Here is a 27453-nt window from a genome sequence, read left to right as displayed (position 1 = left end):
CCGAATCCCTGGATCAGATCCCAGCCTGTGACTCACACCCGGGGATCTGTTATTCCATATATGAACCCCTGAACCACATCCCAGCGTGTAAACCACACTCAGGGATCAGTTATTCTATTTATAAACCTGCCCCGAAACCCTGGATCAGATCCCAGCCTATAGCCCACTTCTCAGGCATCAGCTATTCTATATATAAACCCCTGAACTCCTGGATCGGATCCCAGCCTGTGACCCACTCTTGGGGATCTGTTATTCTATATATAAACCACCGAACCCCTGGATCAGACTCCAGCCTGTACCCACTCCCAGGGATCTGTTATTCCATCCATAACCCCACCACCCATGGACAGATCCCAGCCTGTGACCCACTCCCGGGTATCTGTTATTCTATATATAAACCCCCCCAAACTCATTGATCAGATCCAAGACTGTGAACCACTCTCAGGGATCAGTTATTCTATATATAATCCCCCCCTGAACTGCTGGATTAGATCCTAGAGTGTGTCCCATTCCTGGGGATCAGTTATTCTATATATAAACCTCCTGGACTCCTGAATCAGATTCCAGTCTGTGACCACCTCTAAGGGTTGTGTTAATCTATATATAAACCTCCCGAACACCTGGATGGACAACAGCCTGTGACCGACTCCCGGGGATCTGTTATTCTATATATAAACTTCTTAAACCACTGGATCAGATACCAGCCTCTGACCGAATCTCAGGGATCTGTTATTCTATACATAATCCCACAACCCATGGACAGATACCAGCCTGTGACCCACTCCAGGGGATCTGTTAATCTATATATAAACCACCAAAACCCTGGATCAGGCCCAAGCCTGTACCCACTCCAAGGGATCTGTTATTCTATGCATAAAACTCCCGAACCCCAGGATCAGATCCCAGCCTGTGACCCACTCTGGGTTATCTGTTATTCTATATATAACCACTCACCCTCAAAACCCCTGGATCAGATCCCAACCTGTGACCCACTTCCGGGGATCTCTTATTCTACATATGAACCCCCCAAACCACTGGATCAGAACCCAGCCTGTGACTCACTTCTGGGGATCTGTTATTCTACATATGAACCCCCTCAAACCACTGGATCAGACCCCAGCCTGTACCCACTCCAAGGGATCTGTTATTCTATGCATAAAACTCCCGAACCCCAGGATCAGATCCCAGCCTGTGACCCACTCTCGGTTATCTGTTATTCTATATATATCCACACACCCTCAGAACCCCTGGACAAGATCCCAGCCTGTAACCCACTCCCGGGATCTGTTATTCTATATATAAACTCCCCAAACCCCTTGAACAGATCCAAGTCTGTGAACCATTCTCGGGGATCAGTAATTCTATATATAAATCCCCCTGAACCGCTGGATCAGATCCTAGCCTGTGACCCATTCCCGGGAATCAGTTATTCTATATATAAACCTCCTGGACTCCTGGATCAGATCCCAGCCTGTGACCAACTCTAAGGGTTGTGTTAATCTATATATAAACCTCCCGAAACCCTGGATGGACAACAGCCTGTAACCCACTCCCGGGGATCTGTTATTCTTTATATAAACTCCCCAAACCCCTTGAACAGATCCAAGTCTGTGAACCATTCTCGGGGATCAGTAATTCTATATATAAATCCCCCTGAACCGCTGGATCAGATCCTAGCCTGTGACCCATTCCCGGGAATCAGTTATTCTATATATAAACCTCCTGGATCAGATACCAGCCTGTGACCAACTTCCGGGGATCTGTTATTCTACAAATGAACCCACCCCTAAACCTCTGGATAAGAACTCAGCCTATGACCCATTCCCGGGGATCAGTTATTCTGTACATCAACGACTCACCTGTACACCTGGATCAGATCCCAGCCTGTGACCAACTTCCGGGGATCTGCTACTCTACATATCAACCTCCCGAACCCCTGCTCATATTCCAGCGGGTAACCCACTCATGGGGATCTGTTATTCTATTTCTAACCCCCCCCCACCCCCCACCGAACCCCTAGATCAGACCCCAGTCCGTAACCAACTTCTGGGGATCTGCTATTCTACATATAAACCACCGAATCCCTGGATCAGATCCCAGCCTGTGACCCACACCCGGGGATCTGTTATTCCATATATGAACCCCTGAACCACATCCCAGCGTGAAAACCGCACTCAGGGATCAGTTATTCTATTTATAAACCTGCCCCGAAACCCTGGATCAGATCCCAGCTTATAACCCACTTCTCAGGCATCAGCTATTCTATATATAAACCCCTGAACCCCTGGATCGGATCCCAGCCTGTGACCCACTCTTGGGGATCAGTTATTCTATATATAAACCAGCCCCCTCCCCGAACCCCTGGATCTGATCCCAGCCTGTGGCCCACTCCTGGGGATCTGTTATTCTATATATAAACCCCACCCTCCGAATTCCTGGATCATATCCCAGCCTGTGACCCACTCTAAGGGTTCTGTTATCTATATGTACACCTCCCGAACCCCTGGATCAGATCCCAGCCTGTGACCCACTCTCGGTTATCTGTTATTCTATATATAACCACACACCCTCAGAACCCCTGGACAAGATCCCAGCCTGTAACCCACTCCCGGGATCTGTTATTCTATATATAAACTCCCCAAACCCCTTGAACAGATCCAAGTCTGTGAACCATTCTCGGGGATCAGTAATTCTATATATAAATCCCCCTGAACCGCTGGATCAGATCCTAGCCTGTGACCCATTCCCGGGAATCAGTTATTCTATATATAAACCTCCTGGACTCCTGGATCAGATACCAGCCTGTGACCAACTTCCGGGGATCTGTTATTCTACAAATGAACCCACCCCTAACCTCTGGATAAGAACTCAGCCTATGACCCATTCCCGGGGATCAGTTATTCTGTACATCAACGACTCACCTGAACACCTGGATCAGATCCCAGCCTGTGACCAACTTCCGGGGATCTGCTACTCTACATATCAACCTCCCGAACCCCTGCTCATATTCCAGCGGGTAACCCACTCATGGGGATCTGTTATTCTATATATAACCCCCTCCCCCACCGAACCCCTAGATCAGACCCCAGTCCGTAACCAACTTCTGGGGATCTGCTATTCTACATATAAACCACCGAATCCCTGGATCAGATCCCAGCCTGTGACCCACACCCGGGGATCTGTTATTCCATATATGAACCCCTGAACCACATCCCAGCGTGAAAACCGCACTCAGGGATCAGTTATTCTATTTATAAACCTGCCCCGAAACCCTGGATCTGATCCCAGCCTGTGGCCCACTCCTGGGGATCTGTTATTCTATATATAAACCCCACCCTCTGAATTCCTGGATCATATCCCAGCCTGTGACCCACTCTAAGGGTTCTGTTATCTATATGTACACCTCCCGAACCCCTGGATCAGATCCCAGCCTGTGACCCACTCTCGGTTATCTGTTATTCTATATATAACCACACACCCTCAGAACCCCTGGACAAGATCCCAGCCTGTAACCCACTCCCGGGATCTGTTATTCTATATATAAACTCCCCAAACCCCTTGAACAGATCCAAGTCTGTGAACCATTCTCGGGAATCAGTTATTCTATATATAAACCTCCTGGTCTCCTGGATCAGATCCCAGCCTGTGACCAACTCTAAGGGTTGTGTTAATCTATATATAAACCTCCCGAAACCCTGGATGGACAACAGCCTGTGACCCACTCCTGGGGATCTGTTATTCTTTATATAAACTCCCCAAACCCCTTGAACAGATCCAAGTCTGTGAACCATTCTCGGGGATCAGTAATTCTATATATAAATCCCCCTGAACCGCTGGATCAGATCCTAGCCTGTGACCCATTCCCGGGAATCAGTTATTCTATATATAAACCTCCTGGATCAGATACCAGCCTGTGACCAACTTCCGGGGATCTGTTATTCTACAAATGAACCCACCCCTAAACCTCTGGATAAGAACTCAGCCTATGACCCATTCCCGGGGATCAGTTATTCTGTACATCAACGACTCACCTGAACACCTGGATCAGATCCCAGCCTGTGACCAACTTCCGGGGATCTGCTACTCTATGTATCAACCTCCCGAACCCCTGCTCATATTCCAGCGGGTAACCCACTCATGGGGATCTGTTATTCTATATATAAACCACCCCCCTCCCCGAACCCCTGGATCTGATCCCAGCCTGTGGCCCACTCCTGGGGATCTGTTATTCTATATATAAACCCCACCCTCCGAATTCCTGGATCATATCCCAGCCTGTGACCCACTCTAAGGGTTCTGTTATCTATATGTACACCTCCCGAACCCCTGGATCGGACCCCAGCCTGTGACCCACTCCCTGGGATCTGTTATTCTGCAACTAAACCCCTCACTTGTACACCTGGATCAGATACCAACCTGTGACCCACTCCTGGGGATCTGTTATTCTAAATATCAAACTCCCGAACCAATTGATCAGATACAAGTTTGTGAACCACTCTCAGGGATCTGTTATTCTATATATAAACCCCCGAACCCCTGGATCAGATCCCAGCCTGTGACCCACTCTCAGGGATCTGTTATTCTATATATAATCTCCCAAACCCTTCATCAGATCCCAGTTTGTGTTCCAATCTTGGGGAGCTGTTGTACTATATATAAACCTCCTGAACCCCTGGATCAAATCCCAGCTTGTGATCCACGTTTGTGGATCTGTTATTCTATATGTAAACCTCCCGAATCCCTGCATCAGATCCCAACCTGTGATCAACTCCCAGGGATCTGTTATGGTGTACATAAACCCCCACCTGAACCCCTGGATCCCCACCTACTTCCACTGATCTGTTATTCTATATATGAACCTCCCGAACCGCAGGATTATATCTCATCGTGTAACCCACTCTTGGGGATCTGTTATTCTAGATATAAACCCTTCAAACCCCTGGTCAGATCTCAACTTGTAACTCAATCCCAGGTTTATATATAAACCTCCCAGACCCCTGAATCAGACCCCACCATGTGAGCCACTCGCGGGGATCTGTTATTCCATATATGAACCCCCGAACGACATCCCAGCGTGTAAATCACACTCAGGGATCAGTTATTCTATTTATAAACATGACCCGAAACCCTGGATCAGATCCCAGCCTGTAACCCACGTCTCAGGGATCAGCTATTCTATATATAAACCCCCGAACCCCTGGATCAGATCCCAGCCTGTGACCCAGTCCGGGGATCTGTAATTCTACATATACCCTGCCCCACCCCCCCCCGCCCAAAAACTGATCAGATTCCAGCCTGTAACCCTTTACCGGGGATCTGTTATGCTGTATATAAGCCCCTCGAACCTCTGGATCAGACCCCAGTCTGTGAGCCTCTCCCGGGGATCTGTTATTCTATATATAAAACTCCTAAACCCCAGGATCAGATCCCAGCCTGTGTCCATTCCCAGGTATCTATTATTCTATATATAACCACACAACCCCAGTACCCCTGGACAAAATCCCAGCCGGTAACCCAGTCCCAGGGATCTGTTATTCTACACATGAACCCAACGAACCCGTGGATCAGATTAAAGCCCGTGACCCATTTCCGGGGATCAGTTATTCTATATATAAACCTCCTGGACAAGATCCCAGCCAGTGACCACCTCTAAGGTTTGTGTTCATCTATACATAAACATCCCGAACACCTGTATTGGACCACAGCCTGTGACCCACTCGCGGGGATCTGTAGTTCTACATTAAAACCGTCAAACACCTAGAACAGATCACAGCCTGTAACCCACTCTCGGGGATCTGTTATTCTATATATGAACCCCCCCCCAAACCAGTGGACCAGATGCCAGCCTGTGACCCACTACCGAGGATCTGTTATTCCATACATAAACCCCTCACCTGAACACCTGGATCAGATCCCAGACTGTAACCCACTTACAGTGATCTCCTAATCTATACATGAACCCCCCGAACCGCTGGATTATATCCCTGCATGTAACCCACCCCCAGGGATCTGTTATTCTCTACATAACCCCACAAACTATGGACAGATCCCATCCTGTGATCCACTCCCAGGGATCTGTTATTCTCTATATAAACTCCCCAAACCACTGGATCAGAAATTAGCCTGTCACCCACTCCCAGGGATCTGTAATTGTGTATATAATCCCCCTGGACCTGAGATCAGATCCCTGCCTGTGACCCACTCCCGGGGATCTGTTATTCTACAGGTGAGAACCCCCCCCCCCCCCCATAACCCTGGATCAGATCCCAGCCTGTGACTCACTCCCGTTGATACGTTATTCTGTACATAAACCCCTCACCTGTACACCTGGATCAGATACCAGCCTGTGACCCACTCCCGGGGATCTGTTATTCTACAACACTCCCAAAACCCTGGACATATCCCAGCAGGTAACCAACTCTTGGGGATCTGTTATTCTATACAGAACCCCACAACCCATTGACAGATCTCAGCCTTTGACCCACTCCCAGGAATCTGTTATTTTACATATACACCGCCCCTCTGCCCAAACATTGATCAGATTCCAGCCTGTAATCCTTTCCCGGGTATCTGTTATGCAAAATATAAACCCCTCAAACCCCTGGATCTGACCCCAGTCTGTGGCCCACTCCCAGGTATCTGTTATCCTATATATAACCACACACCCCCAGAACCCCTGGACAAGATCCCACCCTGTACCCACTCTCAGGGATCTGTTATTCTATAAAAAACAACGAACCCCTGGATCAGGTCCCAGCCTGTACCCACTCCCAGGGATATGTTATTCTACATATAACCTCACAACCCATGGACAGATCCCAGCCTGTGACCCACTCCCAGGTATCTGTTATTCTATATAACCACAATACAAAGATTGGTGGTGTTGTGGACAGTGAGGAAGATTACCGTAGATTAAAAGGTGATTTAGGAAGGCTAGAGGTCTGGGCTGAGAAATGGCTGATGGAATTTAATACAGATAAGTGTGAGGTGTTACATTTTGGAAAGGCAAATCTAAATAGGTCATATGCATTAAATGGTAGGCTATTGAGATGTGCAGAGCAACTAAGGGATTTAGGAGTTGTGGTAAATAGTACTCTCAAGGCTGATACTCAGGTAGATGGTGTGGTGAAGAAGGCATTTGGAATGTTGGCCTTCATAAATCGGAGTATTGAATTCAAGAGTAGGGAGGTTATGATGAAATTGTACAAGGCATTGGTGAGGCCAAATTTGGAGTACTGTGTACAGTTTTGGTCACCAAATTATAGGAAAGATATAAACAAAATAGAGAGAGTGCAGAGAAGGTTCACGAGAATGTTGACAGGATTTCAAGGTTTGAGTTACAGGGAAAGGTTGTGCAGACTGGGGCTTTTTTCTCTGGAGTGTAGAAGATTGAGAGGGGACTTGATAGAGGTGTTTAAGATTTTAAAAGGGACAGACAAGAGTAAACGTGGATAGGCTTTTTCAATTAAGAGTGGGGGAGATTCAAACTAGAGGGCATGGTTTAAGATTGAAGGGGGAAAATTATAAGGGGAACATGAGGGGAACCCCTGATCAGATTCCACCCTATGACCGTCTCCCAGGAATGTGTTATGCTATATATAAACCCCATGAACCCCTGGATCAGACCCCAGCCTGTAACTCACATCAGAGGATCTGTTATTTTATATATAATTCCCCTGAACCTCTATATCAGATCCCAGCCTGTGACCCACTCCAGGGGTTCTATTACTCTATATTTTAAACCCCCTATAAATCCCACAAGCTCAGTACATCTCTGCATATTTACCGCTCCATCGAATGTTAGTGCCTCCTCTAAAGTTTCAACGTCATCAAATTCAACGTAGCAGAAACCTGGCAATATCAAAAGTACAAAGTTAGAACCTAATCTTCAAATACAACACTGAGACTGGTTTCTGGGTCTGTATCCCTGGGGCAAACCACACCACGATCACTGATCACCACGATCACCGTGCACAGTCCCGGTCACCGTATCCCACACCAGGAACACAGTGCACAGTCCCGGTCACCGTATCCCACACCGCGATCACCGTGCACAGTCCCGGTCTCTGTATCCCACACCGATCAGTGTGTTCAGTCCCGGTCTCTGTATCCCACACCAAGACCAACGGGAAGTTCCTGGTCTCTGTATCCCACACCGGGATTACCGTGCACAGTCCCGGTCACCGTATCACACACCGGGATCACCGTGCAGTCCCGGTTACCATATCCCACACCGCGATCATCGTGCACAGTCCCGGTCTCCATATCCCACACCAGGATGACCGTGCACAGTCCGGACTCTGTATCGCACACCGGGAACACCATGCATAGTTCCCGGTCTCTGTTTCCCACACCAAGACCAACAGGCAGTTCCTGCTCTCTGTATCCAACACCGGGATTACCGTACACAGATCTTGGTCTCTATATCCCACACTGCGATCACCGTGCACAGTCCCTATCTCCCTATCCAACAGTGGGATCACCATGCACAGATCTTGGTCTCCATATCCCACACTGCGATCACCGCGCACAGGGCTTAGCTCCCTATCTAACACCGGGATCACCGTGCACAGTCCCAAATTCCCTATCCCACACCGCAATCACCATGCACATATCCCTATCTCCGTATCCCACACCAGGAGCACTGTGCACAGTTTCCGGCCCTGTATCCCACTCCAGGAGCCCCGTGCACCATTCCCATTGGGCTCACACTGACCTTTGAACTTGTCTGTTTCCTTGTCCCTGACCAATCGGATGGACCGGACGTGCAGGTCTTTGAAGATGTGATCAATGTCTCCCTGCACGGCGTTGAAGGGCAGGTTCCCAACAAAGGCTGTGAATGGGGGCTCTACTGGGAGCTCCTTCTGTCTGCGGGGCATGTCCCCAGCTCCACCTCCACGGGGGCGCCTGATGGGGCAGCGGGAGGAAGAGGGTGGAGAGGTGTAGATAGGTGGCAGAAAGAGAAGGATGGTTTTACAGAGGGGGTGTAGAGTGAAAGGAAGGGGTCAGAGGTAGATGGGGAAGGGTGGGGATTTCGGGAACAGTGGAGGGGAGGGACAGGAAGAGTGCAATGGAGATGGAGACAGGAGAGTGAAATCAATCAATGGAGTTTCTCCACCTGATGTCTCCCCACCTCTGCTCTCTCTCCCCCCCACCCTCTTGCACTCCCCTCTCCAACTCTTCTCTCCCACCCCCTCCCTTTCTCCTTCCCCACCCCCTCTCTCCCTCCCCACCATCTCTCCTCCCACTCCTTTCTCTCTCCCCATCCCCCTCTTCCTACCTCTTCCCATATCCCCCTCTCCCTTCCCACCCACTATCTCTCCTCCACCCCCTCTCACAATCCCTTCTCCCTCCCCACCTCTCACCCCCCTGGCCCTTCCCCTCCCTCCCCATCCCATTCTCTCTCCCCCCACCCCCTCTCTCACTTCTCCCACAGCAGGTGCAGAGACAGGGTGGGGGGGAGGGGAATGGAGACACTAAACCCCTTCAAAGATCCCTCCACCCCCTCGTGCTCTGCTCCAACAATCTCCATGAGAGGGTATGGACAAAACACAGATGGGGGGGGGGTCTGGTTATTGTTCAATTGTCTCACCCCATGGTCTGAGGGGGTCTGGGTATTGCTCAACTATCCCACCCCCTGGTCTGAGGGTGTCTGCTTATTGCTCAATTGTCTCACCCCTTGGTCTGAGGGGTTTGGTTATTGCTCGATTGTCTCACCCCCTGGTCTGAGGATTGCTCAATGTTTCACCCCCTGGTCTGATGGTGTCCCGGTTATTGCTTAATTGTCCGAACCCCCGGGTCTGAGGGAGGGGGGGGTCCCCGCCTGGCTATTACTCAATTGTTTGACACCCCCCCTCCCCTGTGGTTTGAAGGCTTGGGGGGGGCGACCCCCACACACACACCCAGCTCCGGATTTGACAGGATGTGGGTAATTGCTCAATTGTCCGAAACCCCGTGTTTGAGGGGGAACCAGATAATTGCTCAATTGGTTGACCCTCCCTCCCCGCGGGTTTAAGGGGTTACGGGAATTGTTCAATTGCTTGACACCCCCCACCCCCCCCAAGAATTCCCGCCCGGGATCCCTGCGCCACTTGAAGCCTGCGGCCTAGGCGCAATCCGCCGCCATCCGGCCCTGTTGTCCTCGTCATCCCTTCGGCCGGCGGGCCGCCTCGCACGCCCTCACCTCCGGCTGCCGAAGCTGCTGTAAGTCCGGTCATCAAAGTCATCGAAATCCGCCATCTCGCCTTCGTTTTGGGCTCTTCGGCAGGGCCAAGGACCCGCCCCCTCCCCGCCCTTCTTCCCATCAGGCACCGCGACAGAGCAGCCCAGAATGTCCCGGGCCCCCACCTTCCCTTTTCAACAACCGGCCCCTTCCCCAGTCTGACAGCAAGCCCCGGGCATTCTTCTCCCGTCTTCATCACCCTTTCCCTTCAAACGATCCATCTCCCACAGTAAGAAATATTTAAAATATGAACAGGCGAATCGCGTGGACGCTTAGACGTGAGGGCAACGAAGGGTCCTAGATGCCTGGCAGGTAGGCGCGCAAACTCAGTGCCTCCCCTGCGGGTTTTATTGGGTTTCAGCAGCCGGGAATAGGGCCCCGAAGACGAGAGGCGGCGGATTTCGACACCAGGGGCTGGGAGGTGCCGTGAATCCGCGTCAGGGGCTGTGGATGAGTCGGAAAAATGAAGAGAATCTTTCCCCCTCCTCATTTGGCCGCTGTGACTGATTGAAGTGTGGCGGCCATCTTTAATAAAGGCAGAAGGGGGGTTTTTCACTCTGTCCTACCCTGGGAGTGTGTGACGACAAGTGGGGGGGGGGGGAGAGGAGCTTCACTCTGTGTCCCAACCCGGGTGTGTGTGACGGGGCGGAGGGAGAGGGGGCTTTACTCTGTGTCCCACCCCCAGGTGTGTGTGACAGGACAGGGGGAGAGGGAGCTTTACTTTGTGTCCCACCCTGGGAGAGCGTGTCCTTCGGTTGTATTGAACAGCCACACCACAAGCAACAGGTATCAATATTTATTTCTTTGCGATATCGAAAGTCGGTAATCATGCAATCGTTAAATTTAAAAGGATTTCTGAAGCAAACCGGTGTCTGGCCCGACCCAGGAAAGCCCTGCCTCCTGGAGAGCGAGAGACAGCTCTCATCCAACACCTCCCACCACTCTGCCCTCTGACCACCAAATCCTGGGAGAGGAGAGAACGCCTCCCAGGGTCAGGAGAGACTGTGAAATCACCCTCACCTCTCTCTCTACCGTCTCCCCTCTTGCTCCCCTTTCTATAATCCACCTCTCCTTCTCCATCTGCTGCCCCATCTCTCTCTCTCTCTCCCGTCTCCTCTTTCTCCTTCCCCCTCTCTCTCCTTCCCCTGTCCCTTACTCCCCCATCCTGGCCTACCTTTCCTCCATCTCTCCCACCCCATCCCGATCTCTCTCCACCTGTATCTCTCCGCTCTCTCTCCCTTTTCTATGCTCCCTTCTTTCCTCTCTCTCTCCTGTTTCTATCCCCCTCTCTCTCCATCCCCTCTCTCCCCCTTTGGTTTCTCCCCATAGCTCTCTCCCTGATCCTGTTCATCCCCCACCCCTCCCTCAGGTTTATGTGTGGGTGGGTGGTATCACGATTGTTGACACGACTGCCTTTAAAAGAGGACGCTCGTCACTGGGAGTTTCAGAGATCTCCCCTCCCGCGGCACCACGATTTGTTCTTCGGGTTCTGGCGCTGGGTTGGGAAGGGGTGGAGGGGGAGAGAATGTGAGAGGAAAGGGGTGGAGAGGGGGAAGAGAGAAAGGGAGTGGAGAGAAGAGCAGAGAGAGGGGGAGAGAAAGAGATGGAGAAGGGGAGGGAGGCAGGAGGAGAAAGGTGTCAGTCAACATGCTGAAAAGGGATAACATCCCACCAGTACCACTGTCCCCAATCACCAGGAACACTCTTGGACCACTCTGATTCTGGGATCAGGAGCTCCAGACCTGCTCCCATCAGTTACCCACTCTCAATGCACCCTCAGTGGAGATCTTCCTCCCTGCTCTCCCCAGTGGAGTTAACGTCCACGTCATCTGCATCCGATGCACTACCTCCCAACAATACAGTGGAGGAACATACATTGCATCCGACACAAGACCTCCCAACGTGAATAGTGGGAAATGCAGAGATCCCGCTCCCTGTTGGAGTTGGTCCACGTACCCTGCATCCAACGCACTATCACCCAACATGAATACAGAGGGAAACACAGAGATCCCTCTCCCTGTTGGAATTGGTCCATATACACTGCATCCAATGCACTACCTTTCAATCCCAATGCAGAGGGAATTAAGGAAATCCCTCTCAAAGGGTGAGGCAGTTCACACACACCTCATCCGACACGCTCTCTCCCAAACCTAAGACAGCTGGAGGATCATCTCCCCATTGGATTTGGTCCATGTACACTGCATCCAATGTGCCACCTCCAAAAATGAATACAATGGGAAACGTGGAGATTCCTCTCCCCGTTGGTGGTAGTCCATGCACACCACATCTGACACACTAACTACCAACTGAATGAAACATAAAAAACCCACTGACTTTAACCGTTGGTCCACGTACACTGCATCCAACTCACAACCAGCCAACAATACAGAGGGAAATCCAGAAATCCCACTCGAGGGTGGAGATATTCCACAAACACCAGATTTGCCACACTCCCACCAAACATAAAACATTGGGAAGGTTCCTCTCCCCTTTGGAGGTAGTCAACACACACCACGTTCAACACATCACTATACAACTGTGTGAAACATGGAAATCCCTCTCCCTGTTGCCGTGGTCCATGTACACTGCATCCAACACACTACCTACCAACTCCAACACAGTGGGAAATGCAGGGATACCTCTCCTGGGTGGAAAGAGTCCCATACCTTGGGTCTGACGCAATGGAAATCAAAAAAAGGCTATTTGGCCCTCCCTCACCCACCAATAAATGAGATCCATGGGTCCCCATTTGTAAATCTCCATCCACCAAAGTGTTTTCCAGAGTAGGAAGAGGTCCTTCACCCCATTCCTCCCTGCTGGACTTATAAATCCCACCCCCCCCCTCCCACCAACCAGGGTCGACCCAATATGCCCACGTGTCCCTATGAACTAACTCTCTCCCAGCAACCCTTCGGAACTCCAAGACCCGTCCACTTCCCCTCGCTCCAGCCCTGTAACCCGAGGTCTCTTATTCTAAAACACTGCCCACCATTCACCAGGTTCTTTTTCAGGATGGCAGGACGTGACGAGTGGAGTGCCGCAGGGATCGGTATTGGGTCCTCAGTTGTTTGTAATTTATGTAAATGATTTGGATGAGGGGATTATTAATAACTTGAGCAAATTTGCAGATGACACGAAACTGGGTGGCGGTGTGGGGTGTGAGGAGGATGTCAGGAAAATGCAGAGGGACTTGGACAGGTTGGGGGAGTGGGCTGCTGAATGGAAGATGACGTTCAATGTAAGCAAATGTGAGGTTATCCATTTTGGGGGCAATAATAGGAAAGCTGAGTATTATTTAAATGGAGACAAGCTAGGGAGTGGGGAGGAGCAAATGGATCTGTGAGTACTTGTTCACCGGTCACTGAAGACTAGCATGCAGGTTCAGAAAGCTGTGAAGAAGGCTAATGGCATGTTGGCTTTCATAAAGAGGGGATTGGAGTATAGGAACAGAGACGCCCTTCTGCAGTTGTACAGGGCCCTGGTGAGACCCCACCTGGAGTATTGCGTCCAGTTCTGGTCTCCAATTTTGAGGAAGGACATACTAGCTATAGAGGGTGTGCAGCGCAGATTTACAAGGTTAGTTCCAGGGATGGCGGGGTTGACATATGCTGAAAGGCTAGAAAAACTGGACTTGTATCTGATGGAGTTTAGAAGGATGAGGGGGGACATGATTGAGGTATACAAAATTATCAGGGGGATAGACAGGGTGAAGTCGGATTACTTGTTCCCAATGATGGGGGAGACGAGGACTAGAGGGCATAGTTTACGAATACAGGGTAGGCCCTTTAGGACGGAGATGAGAAAACATTTTTTTACCCAGAGAAGTGTGAATCTGTGGAATGCTCTGCCACAGAGGGTGGTAGAGGCAGATTCACTGATTATGTTCAAAAGAGCTAGATAAGACTCTAGTGGGCAAAGGAGTTAAGGGTTATGGGGATAAGGCTGGAAAGGGGTACTGATGGTAGTGATCAGCCATGATCTGTAAAATGGCGGTGCTGGCTCGACGGGCCGAAGGGCCTACTCCAGCTCCTATTGTCTATTGTCTTTCTGTTCTACAACACACCCCACCGTTCACCATGTCAGACCTGTATCCCGAGGTCTCTGTGTTCTACAACATTCCCCACAGTTCACTGTGTCGGTCCCTGTTTCTCGAGATCTCTCTGTCCTACAACACTCCCCACCATTCACCGTATCAGTCACCGTACCTTGAGGTGTCTCTGTTCTACAACACTCTCTACCATTCACCATGTAGTTCTCTGTACCCCAAGGTCTCTCTGTTCTACCACAATCCCCACCATTCACCGTGTCGGTCACAGTACCCTGAGTCTCTCTGTTTTACAACACTCCGCACCATTCACACTTTCGGTCCCCGTACCCCGAGGTCTCTCTTTTCTACAACATTCCCCACCGTTCACCATGTAGATCACCGTACCCTGAAGTCTCTCTGTTGTACAACTCTCCCCACCGTTCACCATGTCAGTCCCCGTGCCCAAGGTCTTTGTTCTACAACACTCCCACCGTTCAGCATGTCGGTCCCTGTACCCAGAGGTCTCTCTGTTCTGCAAAACTCCCACCGGTCACCGTGTCGGTTCCCGTACCCTGAGGTCTCTTTGTTCTACAATACTCCCACTGGTCACAATGTCGGTTCCCGTTCCCCGAGGTCTCTCTGTTCTACAACACTCCCACCGTTCAGCACGTCGGTCCCTGTATCCCAAGGTTCCTCTGTTCGACAATACTCCCCACCATTCACCGTGACAGACCCATACCCGATTTCGCTCTTTTCTGCAACACTCCCCACCGTTCACCATGTTGGACCCGTACCCTGAGGTCTCTCAGTTCTAAAACACTCCCCACCGTTCACTGTGTCGGTCCTTGTACCCTGAGCTCCCTCTGTTCTACAACACTCTCCACCATTCACTCTTTCGGTCCCCGTACCCCGAGATCTCTCTGTTCTAAAACACTCCCAAACTTTCAACGCGTCAGTCCCGTACCCCGATGTCTCTCTGTTCCAAAACACCACTACCCACTGTTCAGCATGTCGGTCCCCGTACCCTGAGGTTTCTCTGTTCAACAATACTCCCCACCGTTCACCATGTCAGACGCATACCCGAGTTCGCTCTTTTTCGCAACACTCCCCACCGTTCACCGTGTCGGTCCCCGTATCCCGAGGTCTCTCTGTTCAACAACACTCCCCACCATTCACCGTGTCAGACCCATACCCCGAGGTCTCTGTGTTCTACAACATTACCCACAGTTCACCGTGTCGGTCCCCGTACCCCATTGTCTCTCTGTTCTACAATACTCCCACTGGTCACTGTGTCAGTCTCCGTACGCCGATATCCCTCTGTTCTGCAACACTCCCCACCATTCACCATGTCAGACCCATACCCCGAGGTCTCTGTGTTCTACAACATTACCCACAATTAACCATGTCAGTCACTGTACCCTGAGGTCTCTGTTCTATAACACTCCCACCGGTCACCGAGTCGGTCCCCATACCCCTACCATGTCAGACCTGTACCCCGAGGTCTCTGTTCTTCAACACTCCCCACCATTCACTGTGTCAATCCACATACTTCTATGTCTCTCTACTCTACAAAACTCCCCACCAGTCACCGTACCCTGAAGTGTCTCTGTTCTACAACACTCCCTACCATTCACCATGTAGATCTCTGTTTGCCGAGGTCTCTCTGTTCAACCACAATCCCCACCATTCACCGTGTTGGTCACTGTACGCTGAGGTCTCTCTGTTCTCCAACACTTCCCACCATTCACCGTGTCGGTCCACGTACCCCGAGGTCTCTGTTCTACAACACTCTCCACCGTTCACCATGTCTGACCCATATCCCAAGGGCTCTCTGTTCTACAACACTCCCCACCGTTTATCATGTCGGTCTCTGTACCGTGAGGTCTCTCAGTTCTACAACGTTCCCCACAGTTGACCGTGTCATTCCCCGTACACTGAAGACTCTCAGTTCTACAACATTCCCCACCATTCACCGTGTACGTCCCTGTACCCCGAGGTCTCTTTTTTCTACAACACTCCCCACCGTTCACCATGTCAGACACGTAACCCGAGGTCTCTATTCTACAACACTCCCCACTGTTCACCATGTCAGACCCGAACCCCAACGTCTCCCTCTGTACTTCAACCCTCCCGCACCATTCACCATGTTGGTCCCCGTACCCCAATGCCTCTCTGTTTTTCAACACTCCCCACTGTTCACCGTATCGTTCCCTGTACCCTGAGGTCTCTTTGTTCTACAACACTCCCCACTGTTCACCGTGTCAATCCCTGTACCCAGAGGTCTCTGTTCAACAACACCTCACCGTTCACCGTGTTGGTCCCTGTACCCCGAGGTCTCTCTGTGCTACAACATTCACCAACGTTCACCGTGTCAGTCCCTGTACCCCGAGGTCTCTCTATTCTACAACACTCCCAAGTGTTTTCCGTGTCAGTCCCCGTAACGCAAGGACTCTCTGTTGTACAACACTCCTAACTGTTTAACGTGTCAGTCCCCATACCCCAAGGACTCTCTGTTCTACAACACTCCCAACTGTTTTCCGTGTTGGTCCCTGTACCCCAAGGACACTCTGTTCTACAACACTTCCCACTATTCTCCATGTCAGACTCATACCCCAACTTCTCTCTCTGTTCTACAGCACTCCCCACCATTCACCGTGTCAGTTCCTGTACCCCGAAGTCTCTCTGTTCTACAACATTCACCAACGTTCACCGTGTCAGTCCCTGTACCCCGAGGGCTCTCTATTCTACAACACTCCCAACTGTTTTCTGTGTCGGTCCCCGTATCCCAAGCACTCTCTCTTCTACAACACTCCCCACTATTCTCCATGTCAGACTCGTACCCCAACTTCTCTCTCTGTTCTACAGCACTCCCCACCATTCACCGTGTCAGTTCCTGTACCCCGAAGTCTCTCTGTTCTACAACATTCACCAACGTTCACCGTGTCAGTCCCTGTACCCCGAGGTCTCTCTATTCTACAACACTCCCAACTGTTTTCTGTGTCGGTCCCCGTATCCCAAGCACTCTCTCTTCTACAACACTCCCCACTATTCACCGTGTCAGACTCGTACCCAAGGCCTCTCTCTATTCTACAGCACACCCCACCATTCACCATGTTGGTTCCTGTAACCCAAAGTTTCTCTGTTCTACAACACCCCACCATTCAACATATTGGTCTCTGTACAATGAGATCTCTTTCTGTTCTACATCAATCCCAACCGTTAACTGTGTCAGACTCGTACCCCAAGATCTCTCTTTTCTACAACACTCCCCACTGTTCACTGTGTCCGTCCCTGTTTCCCGAGGTATCTCTATTCTACAACACTCCCCACCGGTCACCGTGACGGTCCCTGTACCCTGCGGTCTCTCTGTTCTACAACACTCCCACCGGTAACCGTGTCAGTCTCAAAACTCCGATATCTCTCTGTTCTACAACACTCCCCACCGTTCACCATGTCAGACCCATACCCCGAGGTCTCTCTGTTCTACCACATTCCCCACTGTTCACCATGTCAGTCCCTGTTTCCCGAGGTCTCTCTGTTCTACAACACTCCCCACCGTTCACTGTGTTGATCCCCTATCTCGATGTCTCTCTGTTCTGCAACATTTCTCACCATTCACCATATAGGTCACCGTACCCTGAGGTGTCTCTGTTCTACAACACTCCCAACTGTTCACCATGTAGATCTCTGTAACCCGAGGTCTCTCTGTTCTACCACAAGCTCGACCATTCACAGTATCGGTCACTGTACCCTGAGGTCTCTCAGTTCTACAACACTCCTCACCATTCACTGACTCGGTCCCTGTACCCCGAGATCTTTCTGTTCTACAACACTCTCCACCATTCACTGTCTCGGTCCCCGTATCCCAAGGTATCTCTGTTCTGCAACTCTCCCCACCATTCAACTTGTCGGTCCCTGTACCCCAACGTCTTTGTTTCACAACACTCCCCAACGTTCACCATTTCGGTCCCTGTAGCCCGAGGTCTCCCTGTTCTACAATACTCCCCCTGTTCACCGTGTCGATCCCCGTACCCTGGGGAAGAGAGAGAGAGGGATATCTAACCCTTGAGCTGCGTGTTCGGCCAGCAGTTTACTCTTCCCCTCACCCCTCTCTCTCCCTGTTTCTCTGCCCCCTCCTCCTACCAATCCACCCTCCCTCTCTTTCCGCCTCTCTCCACCGCTTCTCTGTTTCCCCTCTATTCTCCTCCTCCACCCCTCACCTATTTGGTATGGATAGAGGGAGTTAAGACCCAGTACCCCGGACTCCTACCACAGCCAGCGGGCGGGTGCCGGTCTCATCTGCACGGAGGGTGGGAGAGGGAGGGTCTCGCTGGTCAATCGGTCTCACCTGTCGGCGAATCAGAGGGGGGGACAGGGGGTGGCGTAGTGTTTCAGTTGGGCCTGAGCCCCACAGGATGACCCACCCAGGGAGGGGAAAGCGAACGAAGGGTGGGTGGAGGTTGAGGTGGAAAGGATGGGTGAGAGTGGCAGGTGTTTGGGAGTGGTGTGCAGGGGAGAGAGGGAGATCGGGGTCAGATATCGGTGGAGATCGGGGAAGAGAGGGAGATCGAGGGGGAGTGAGAGGGAGATCGAGGGGGAGAGAGGGAGATCGAGAGGGGGGAAGAGAGAGATCAAGGGGGTGAGAGGGGGATCAGAGGGATTGGGGAGGAAGGGAGATCAGGGGGAAATTAGAGAAAGGGGGGGAGATCGAGGATGGGAGAGTGGATTGGGGGTCGTCAGGCCAGGAGGTCTGGGCGAGGAGGGGACAGGATGATGGATGCCACAGATAGACCTACCTTGGGTAAGCAGCTCAGCCCTACGTCGGTCACCCTCAACATATACGGCAGTAGCCAAGAAGGCAGCCCCCCCGAGAACTCCAACAAAGCTGCAGCACATCAGGGAATACTCCATGCTCCGGAACTCCCAGAGGTACGAGTCCGGGCGGGAACGGCGCACGGTGTCTGAAATCTGGGGAGAGAGGAGGGGGTGGGGGGAAGATAGGGGAGTAAGGGGAAGAGAGGGTGGGAGATTGAGTAAGACCATCAAGCCCAAGTATCCCACTCCCCTCCCAATATCCACCCGAGCCTACTCCTTGCCCTCTCCAGCACTTTCCCCCTTCTCCCATCTATTCCTCTACCCCACACCCAATTGTTTCCTCCTCCTCCCTGCTCTCCCACCCTCTCTCCCTACTCCTTACCCCATTCCCCCTCACACAACCCCCCCCCACTCTCTCTGCTCCTACTGTAAAGCTTAAAACCTTATGGTTTTGATTCTTAGTTAATTTTGTGCCTGTCTCTTTAAGAGAACTATTGTTTGTTGTGTTAACATAGTCACCATGATATAATATGTCGTAATATCCGCCCAGGCTAAGTGCTTCCTCTTTTTTTTACAAGATGTGAAGGAAGTGTGAGCACAAGAAATTTTTCTTTGAATTTTTGCATCTTTATCTCTATATATCTTTGTATCTCTGTCATACAGTAAATGCTCACAGAAGTGGAGGGCTCCTTAGTATGGTGCTGAGTGTGGGCTCCTTCTCAGAAATGAAGGGGAGCCCGCGCCATCTTGGACCAGCTGCATGTTGCGGCGATTCGGCTCACTACAGTTTAACATACCAAATAATATTTTTTGCTTATTATCAAGAACGAGCTTTTTTAATTAAATTATCTAGACAGAATGAATTAGAGGTAATAACTAATGGAGTATTAATGTTTATTTAGGAAATGGATAACTTACTTCTGAAAAACACTCCGAAACTGTGAATTCATAAATCAAGACTAAAATGAGAATCTGATTTGAATGTTAAAATAGATGAAAATCATTTGAAAGTGATACATAAACCAACTAAAATTATTAATGTTAGGTACTGGTTAGTACAATATAATTTTATACATCAATTATATTTAATACCTAAGAAGTTAAAAAAATTAATTTAACGTTATCAGATTAATGTTTTAGATGTAGGTTATTTTATATATTCTACTTGGCTTGGTCCAAAAGTATATATATTTTGGTCAAGAATTACAAAGTTTTTGAATAAAGTAAGAGGAGTTCCACTCCTGATGGATACCATGATATTTTTGTTGGGAGATATTAAATTGGGATTAACTATGTATCAAATAGAATGTTTATGAATTCAAAGTATTGCTACTACGTGGAAATCAGATGTAGATGTAGGGTTCGAGAGATGGTGTGCAGAACTGCGTTCATGTATTCCATTTGAAAACATTTGTTATAATTTACGCGACAAGTGTCATTTCTTTTTGAAAATATGGGGTCCGTATACAAAAAGTGTTGGTTTAAAAATTGTAAGTTCTCTCAATATCTGGTCTGCTGGGTCAACCTGTGCTCCACAATTTAGATCGATTTATACTTTGAGATTGACATTCTCCTATATTTTACTCTTTTCTTATCTATTTATTTTTATTATTATTAGCTTAGTAAAGGAGAGGGGGAGGGAAAAGAAAAAAAGAGGCCACAGAGTTTGATTTGTTCGATTAAAGAGATAAAAATTTGGGATCTCGCAGCTCACGCTTTGGAAGATGATACTTTGAAATTGGGATATATTAGAATAAGGAAAGCGTCGTCTATATTTTGATTCAAATAAAAATTTAATTGTGAACTTTGTTCAGAAGAAAGGCTTGTAATAATTTGTCTAAAAGAATTAACAACTTGATTTAAAGCCGAGAGACGTCCACACTGTAATAATAGAATATTGCAGAAGTGTTTGAAACTTTCTGTGAATTGCGCAGTTTGAAATTGGCCAGACAGACCACGTCCTTGAGAAAGGTAAGCCACAGCTCTAGAGCAGAATTAGTAAGAAGCCCAGAAAATCTTCTTGTAAACATAAAATATTTAGATAAAAGCTTGTGTGCAGAACCACAGAGACAATTCTGCCACCAGCAACTCTCTTAGAGGAACCAAGTAAGATACAAAATTCATTTACAGTTCCCAGGAACCAGGAGAAGTCAGGCTGCAGTGTGAAGAACCCAAGATGGATAAGAAGAATCCTCGTCGGGCTAAAGACCTCACGCAAACAGATCCTCTCAAAGAATTGTTTGATCATGAGTTGAGCCAGCAAGGCAGACCGACAACACTTGGGAAGAGCCCACCAACCAAAGAAGTGGCTTCAACTAGCAAGAAGAAGACTCTGTCAAGGCATTGCAGGCCTCATTCACTGGCTTAAAGGTTAGTGTATGTTGCAAAGTCCCACTGGTGCTGTACCATGCAAAATGCAGAAGATAGAGATTCAATCAGCTGTCTCTGAAAGTTCAGATGTGAATCCTGATGATAGTGTTTCCAAGGTTATGAGCGCAGGAAGATCTTCAAAGTCTTCAACGGCATCTAGAGCCAGAACAGCTTCGCGAGCTTCAAGCATATCATCTATGCATGCTAAGGTGCAAGCAGACTTGGCCACTGTCAGTGCACAACAACAAGTGGCTGGGGAAAGGATCTGCTTTGAGGAGAAGGAGGTTCAAATCAGGAATCAACAAATGAGGCAAGAAGCTGAAATAAAGAATCAGCAACTGAAGATACGAATGGCTAGTGAAGAATAAAATAGATTATTGAATAGAGAAAAGAGAAGACTTGAGCTTGAGCAACATCGTGCTATGAATATGGCCAAAGTGAAAGCATTACCTCAGGCTTCTGCAAGATTTGTCACTCCAAGTGACGTACCCAAAGGGCCAGCACCTATCATGCCCTCGGAGCCATGGGTACCGCAGCCACAAGAAACGAGTATATTCGAGCAAGGAGCCAAGCGTGTCGCTGCTGGTGCTCAAATGATAATGACCAATCCTATGGAAAGAGCTGGCGACATTCAATCTCTCCAGTGCGCACAATATAGGGAGATTCCTGAAAGGAGGGCATTTCAAAAAAATTCAGCCATGCAAGTTGATCATATTCAACCATTGATGTCTCTTTGTGTTGCCGGAGAACCAGTGAGAAGTCCAGGATTCCCACCAATGCCATAATTTACAACCCAAGGTCCTACACCTTTGGCACCAGTTCAAGATCTGTCTGCTCCATTCACATCAAGACAACCAGTCACAAGACATGGTACACAAGAGAATATAATATCACTCACAGCAAAACAAAATGAAATCTCTCCTCTGTTAGCGCAGCAACAAGGTTCATACGGTTTACCCAAGAAGGAAATTCCAATTTTTATTGGCGATCCATTACAATATCTGACGTTCATGAAATCTTTTGGACATCACATTGGAAGTAATACAAGAAACGGTGAAGATCGTCTGTATTACCTGGAACAGTAACCTGGAGAACAGGCGAAGGAGTTTGTCAAAAGTTGCCAATATATGGATCCAGACCAAGGATTTAAAAGGGCAAAAGACTAGAGCTCATTATGGTGATGAACATAACATCGCAAGGGCCCACAGAGACTAGATTCTTTATAGGTCAGCAATCAAATCAGAGGACACAAAGGCTTTACAAGCACACGCACTCTTTCTGAGAGGATGTAGTAACGCAAAGGGAAGTGGTGGACATTTGCATGAACTGCATTTGCTTGCTAATTTGTTGATTATTTTTTAATATAATTTTTTATTTAATACTTCACCCTGAAACACTTGTTAGTAACATTATATATAAATATTTAGCATTAAAATATAGTGACATTTTCATTTTTTTCTCGCCTTTCCCCCACCTATAACATAATGCAAGAAATGAAAGAAGGAAGAAGTAATCGACTTAAAAGTCTGTATTCAAACTATTAACATTCCAACTTATTTATATACATTATCTTAACAGAGGCAGGTTCATTAAATATATTTAAGAGGGAATTAGATATATTTCTTCAGTATAAGGGTATTAAAGGTTACGGAGAGAAGGTGGGGACAGGGTACTGAAATTTAAGGTCAGTCATGATCTCATTGAATGGCGGAGCAGGCTCGAAGGGTCAAATGACCTACTCCTGCTCCTATCTTCTATGTTTCTATGTTTTAATATTTCCTTTACTCTTTTTCTTCTTGCTTATTTGGTCTGCAAAGCGATGAGCTTCTTCTGGATCTGAAAACGGTCTCTTTTGCCCACCAGGGATGAATACCTTCAACACTGCTAAAGTCGCAACACAAAGTTATAATCTTTTTTTTCATAGTACAAGTTTTGCTAAATTAAACTCCTTTCGCTTCTTTAAAAGTTCAAAACTAATATCTGGATTTTTAAAAAATTTCCCCATTGTTCTCCAATGGTTCCTTATTTTCTTTCACTCTTTTCATTGCCAGTTCCAATATTTTCTCCCTCGTTGTATATCGTAGTAGTTTTATTAGTATGGAGCACGGTTTCTGATGTGGCTGCGGTTTTGGCGCCAGCACTCTGTGGGCTCTTTCAATTTCTATTTCTTCTTGGAAATAGAAATTTCCATTTCTTCCACTCCCAAGATCTGTGGGATTCATCTTTTTATTAATCCTTTTATATCTGCCCCTTCTTCACCATCTTTCACGCCCACTATCTTTATGTTATTATGTCTGCTGAAATTCTCTAAAATGTCAATTTTTTGGGCAAATAAATCTTATGTCTTCTTAATCTCCTTACCTCTGTCTTCTAGTTTTTCTCTCAACTCATTCATCTCCATTCCCACCCCTATCCCTGTCTTCCACTTCATCACTTCGCTTTCTCGTGTCTGCCATAGCCTTCTCCATTCTTTGTACTTTTAAATCTGTCTCTTGCATAGTTTTTTTTAATAGTACTGAACTCGGTCATTATTGTGTCCGTTATTATCTTTATTTGACTGTCAAAGTATTCCTTATCTACTATCTTTCTTTTTTTATATATTTTTTAATTTAATACTTCACCATGAACCATGTTAATAACAATGTATACAAATATTCCTCATTAAAATACAGTGACAATCTTCCCCCTTCCCCTATAACATAAAGCAAGAAATAAAAAGAAAAGAAAAAGAAATTGTGTCGTCCAAAATTCTATATTTATTTTCGTACTTGTATCTTATCACATTAAGAGATGGAGGTCTGAAATTAGTGGTTTCTAGTATACTCTATGTGCGGTCCTCAAATTTGTTCAAATACTGTATGTTTGTCTTTTAGATTGTAGATATTTTTTCGAATGGAATACACTTGTTCATTTCTATCGTCCATTGTTGTATTTTTAAGTTTTCCCCCATTTTCCACCTTGTCATTATGCACTTTTTTGCTGCTCCAAGTGCAACCATAACAAATCTTTTTTGAACCCTGTCTAATTTTGGGCCCTATTCTTTGTCTTCTATGTTGTTTAACAGGAAGATTTTTGAATCTTTTAGTATCTTTTTTTTTGTAATTATAATTAATATTAAGTTTAAATCCTCCCAAAAGTTTTCACTTTTGTACATGTCCAAATTGCATGTATTGTTTTTCCAATTTCTTGTTTACAACGGAAGCATCAGTCCAATATTGTTGGATTCCATTCTTTTAACTTTTGATGTGTAACATATAGTCTGTGGAGCCCATTGTATTATCATATGAAACCAAGGGTTTATTGTATTAATCATGGTCCCTGCACATAGTTCCTCCCATGTTTCATTCTTTATTCATATATTTATATCTTTTTCCCCATCTTGTTTGGGTTTGTACATTGCTTCATCATTTCCCTTGTATTGGAATTTGCTGCACGTTTGTAAGAATTTTTTTTACTATCATGGTGTCTGTAATTAAGTATTCATAGCAGCTACTCTCAAGTAATCCTAGACTAGTTCCCAACTTTTCTTTTAAATAGGTTTTCAACTGATAGTATGAAAATATTGTACCATGTGATATTCCACATGTCTTTTAACTGTTCAAATGTTAATTAATTATTTCCCGAAAAGCAATCTTTTATTCTTTTAATTCCTTTTCTAGCCCATTCCTTAAAAAAAAGTGCCTACTGTAAAAGTAATTAATGGGTTTTGCGTTAGTAACATTTTTGGTATTTGATAATTTATCATCTTTCGCTCCAGATGTATTCTCTTTCAGTTTTTTACTAGATGATGTAGAATTGGTAAATTGTTGTGTGGCGCCAGTTTCTCATCCCATTTATAGAGTAAATGTTCCGGGACTTTTCTCCTAATTTATATCATTCTATCTTGAGCCAAGCCGGTTTTTCTTCCGTCTGATAAAAATCTGAAAGATATCTTAACTGTGCTGCCCTGTAATAGTTTTTGAAATTTGGTAGCTGCAATCCTCCTTGTTTATACACCCATGTTAATTTTTCCAAAGCCACTCTTGATTTTTTTTACCCTTCCATAAAAACTTTCTTTTTAATTTATTTAGTTTCATTAAAAATTCCCCTGTCAAGGGAATCGGAGGCATTTGGAACAAATATTGTAGCTGTAGAAATATATTCATCTTGATGCAGTTTAATCTCCCTATTAAAGTTAATGGTAAATCTTTCAATTTCTCTAAATCTTCCTGTAATTTTTTTATTAACAGTTGGTAGTTTAATTTATACAAATAAGTTCAATTATTATCTATTCTGATACCAAGGTAATATATGGCCTGTGATTGTCATTTAAAAGGGGATTCCTTTTTACATTTTGTATAATGACTGTTCATTGGCATCACTTCAATTATTAACCTTGTATCCTGATATCACCTCATATTCTTTCAATTTTATATATTACCTTTTTATTGATTTATCTGGGTCTGTTAAATATACTAGAATATCGTCCGCAAATAGGCTAATTTTAAATTCTTCTTTTTTTATTCCCTTTATTGTAGGTTCCCTTCTGATCAGCTCTGCCAATGGTTCTATAGCCAAAGCAAATAGGGATGGTGATAATGGGAATCCCTGTCCTGTTGACCTACTCAGTTTAAAGTGGTTTGAAACATATCCATGTTACCACTTTTACCAAAGGACCATTATACTGTGCTCTAATCCAATTAATAAATTTTTCTAGTAATTTGAATTTCTGTAGTACTTTAAACAGATAATTCCATTCCACACTATCAAAAGCTTTCTCTGCATCTAGAGTTATTGCCACAGTTGGTGTTTTATTTATTTGTGCTGTATGGATTAATAAATTTACAAACATTAATAAATCCTGTCTGATCTAGTGTCACTAATTTCGGTACACAGTCTGTCAATCTATTCACTAGTAATTTTGCTATTAATTTATAATCTGTATTTAGCAAAGATACTGGTCTATATGAAGCCAGTGACAACAGGTCTTTTCCTGTTTTTGGAATTACTGTGATTATTGCCATTTTACATGAGTCAGGCAAATTCTGAGTCTCTTCCACCTATTTCATTACTTCTAAGAGGGGCGGAATTAATAGATTATTAAATACCTTATAAAACTCTGTACGGAATCCATCTTCTCCTGGCGTTTTATCATTTGGTAATGTTATTAACGTATCCTGTATTTCTGCAATTGTCAGGGGTTTTAGTAATTTATTTTGATCTTCCAATTGTAATTAGGGTAATTCAATGTTTGATTTAAAAAATCATCTATTTTGTCATTTTCGGTTTGATACAATGACTTGTAGAATTTTTTTAAATTTCCATTAATCTCTAATGGGTTATATGAAAATTGTTGATCCTCCTTCCTTGTTGCTATGATAGTTCTTGTTGCTTGTTCTGTTTTTAGTTGCCAAGCTAATATTTTGTGGGTTTTCTTTCCTAATTCATAACATCTTTTCTTTGTGTTCATAATATTTTTCTCCACTTTGTAATGTTTCATATTTTAATTTTTTATCTGCCAATTCTCTTTTTCTCTATATCTTCCTTTCTCATTAAATCTTTCTCTATAGTTACTCTCTCTTTTTTATATTCTTTTTTAATCTCAGTCGAGTAACTAATTATTTGTCCACTAATAAAGGGCTTAATTGCATCCCATAATATAAATTTGTCTGTTACCGAATTTGTATTTGTCTCAAAATATATTTTGATTTTTTGTTCTATGTATTCCCAAAAGTCTTGCCTTTTTAACAATATGGAGTTTAGCCTCCATCTATATGTTTTTGGCGGAATGCCTCTAAAGCAATCGTCAATAACAAGGGTGAGTGGTCTGATAAAAGTCTTGCCTTATATTCATCTTTCGAACTCTCCCCTGAATCTGAGCCGACAACAAGAACATGCCAATCCTAGAATATGTTTAATGTCTGTTTGAATAATATGATAATCTCTCTCTTTTGGGTGTTGTTTTCTCCATATATCAATTATTTTCAAATCATGCATTGAGTTCAATGTAAATTTGGCTGCTTTATTTTTTCTAATAGTC

The 27453-nt window shown here is 46.4% G+C and overlaps 2 protein-coding genes across 3 annotated transcripts in view; both read right to left on the bottom strand.

The window, feature by feature from the left end:
* eif4h (eukaryotic translation initiation factor 4h) overlaps window positions 1-10306 on the bottom strand; it is a 30051-nt gene extending 19745 nt beyond the window's left edge. Inside the window, exons 1-3 of one of the 2 annotated variants that reach the window (XM_069912870.1) lie at window positions 10184-10306; window positions 8717-8907; window positions 7787-7851 (exon numbers count right to left, since the gene is read on the bottom strand). In XM_069912870.1, the coding sequence (XP_069768971.1) occupies window positions 7787-7851; window positions 8717-8907; window positions 10184-10239 (312 nt within the window). In that variant the 5' untranslated portion in view covers window positions 10240-10306. The remainder of the gene's footprint in view (window positions 1-7786; window positions 7852-8716; window positions 8908-10183) is intronic. The other variant, XM_069912871.1, reaches the window with a different exon arrangement.
* A 697-nt stretch (window positions 10307-11003) lies between these two features.
* The window catches only part of LOC138750750 (protein spinster homolog 1-like), a 42422-nt gene continuing 25972 nt past the window's right edge, over window positions 11004-27453 (bottom strand). The window contains 2 exon segments of the mRNA XM_069912868.1: window positions 11004-11717; window positions 19046-19217. Coding sequence (XP_069768969.1) covers window positions 11638-11717; window positions 19046-19217 — 252 coding nt within the window. The 3' untranslated portion in view covers window positions 11004-11637.

Source organism: Narcine bancroftii, unplaced genomic scaffold (assembly GCF_036971445.1).
Source record: "Narcine bancroftii isolate sNarBan1 unplaced genomic scaffold, sNarBan1.hap1 Scaffold_254, whole genome shotgun sequence".
NCBI classification, from domain to species: domain Eukaryota; kingdom Metazoa; phylum Chordata; class Chondrichthyes; order Torpediniformes; family Narcinidae; genus Narcine; species Narcine bancroftii.
The sequence above is the reverse complement of the archived record's forward strand: the minus strand, read 5'-3'. Positions and strand labels throughout refer to the sequence as shown.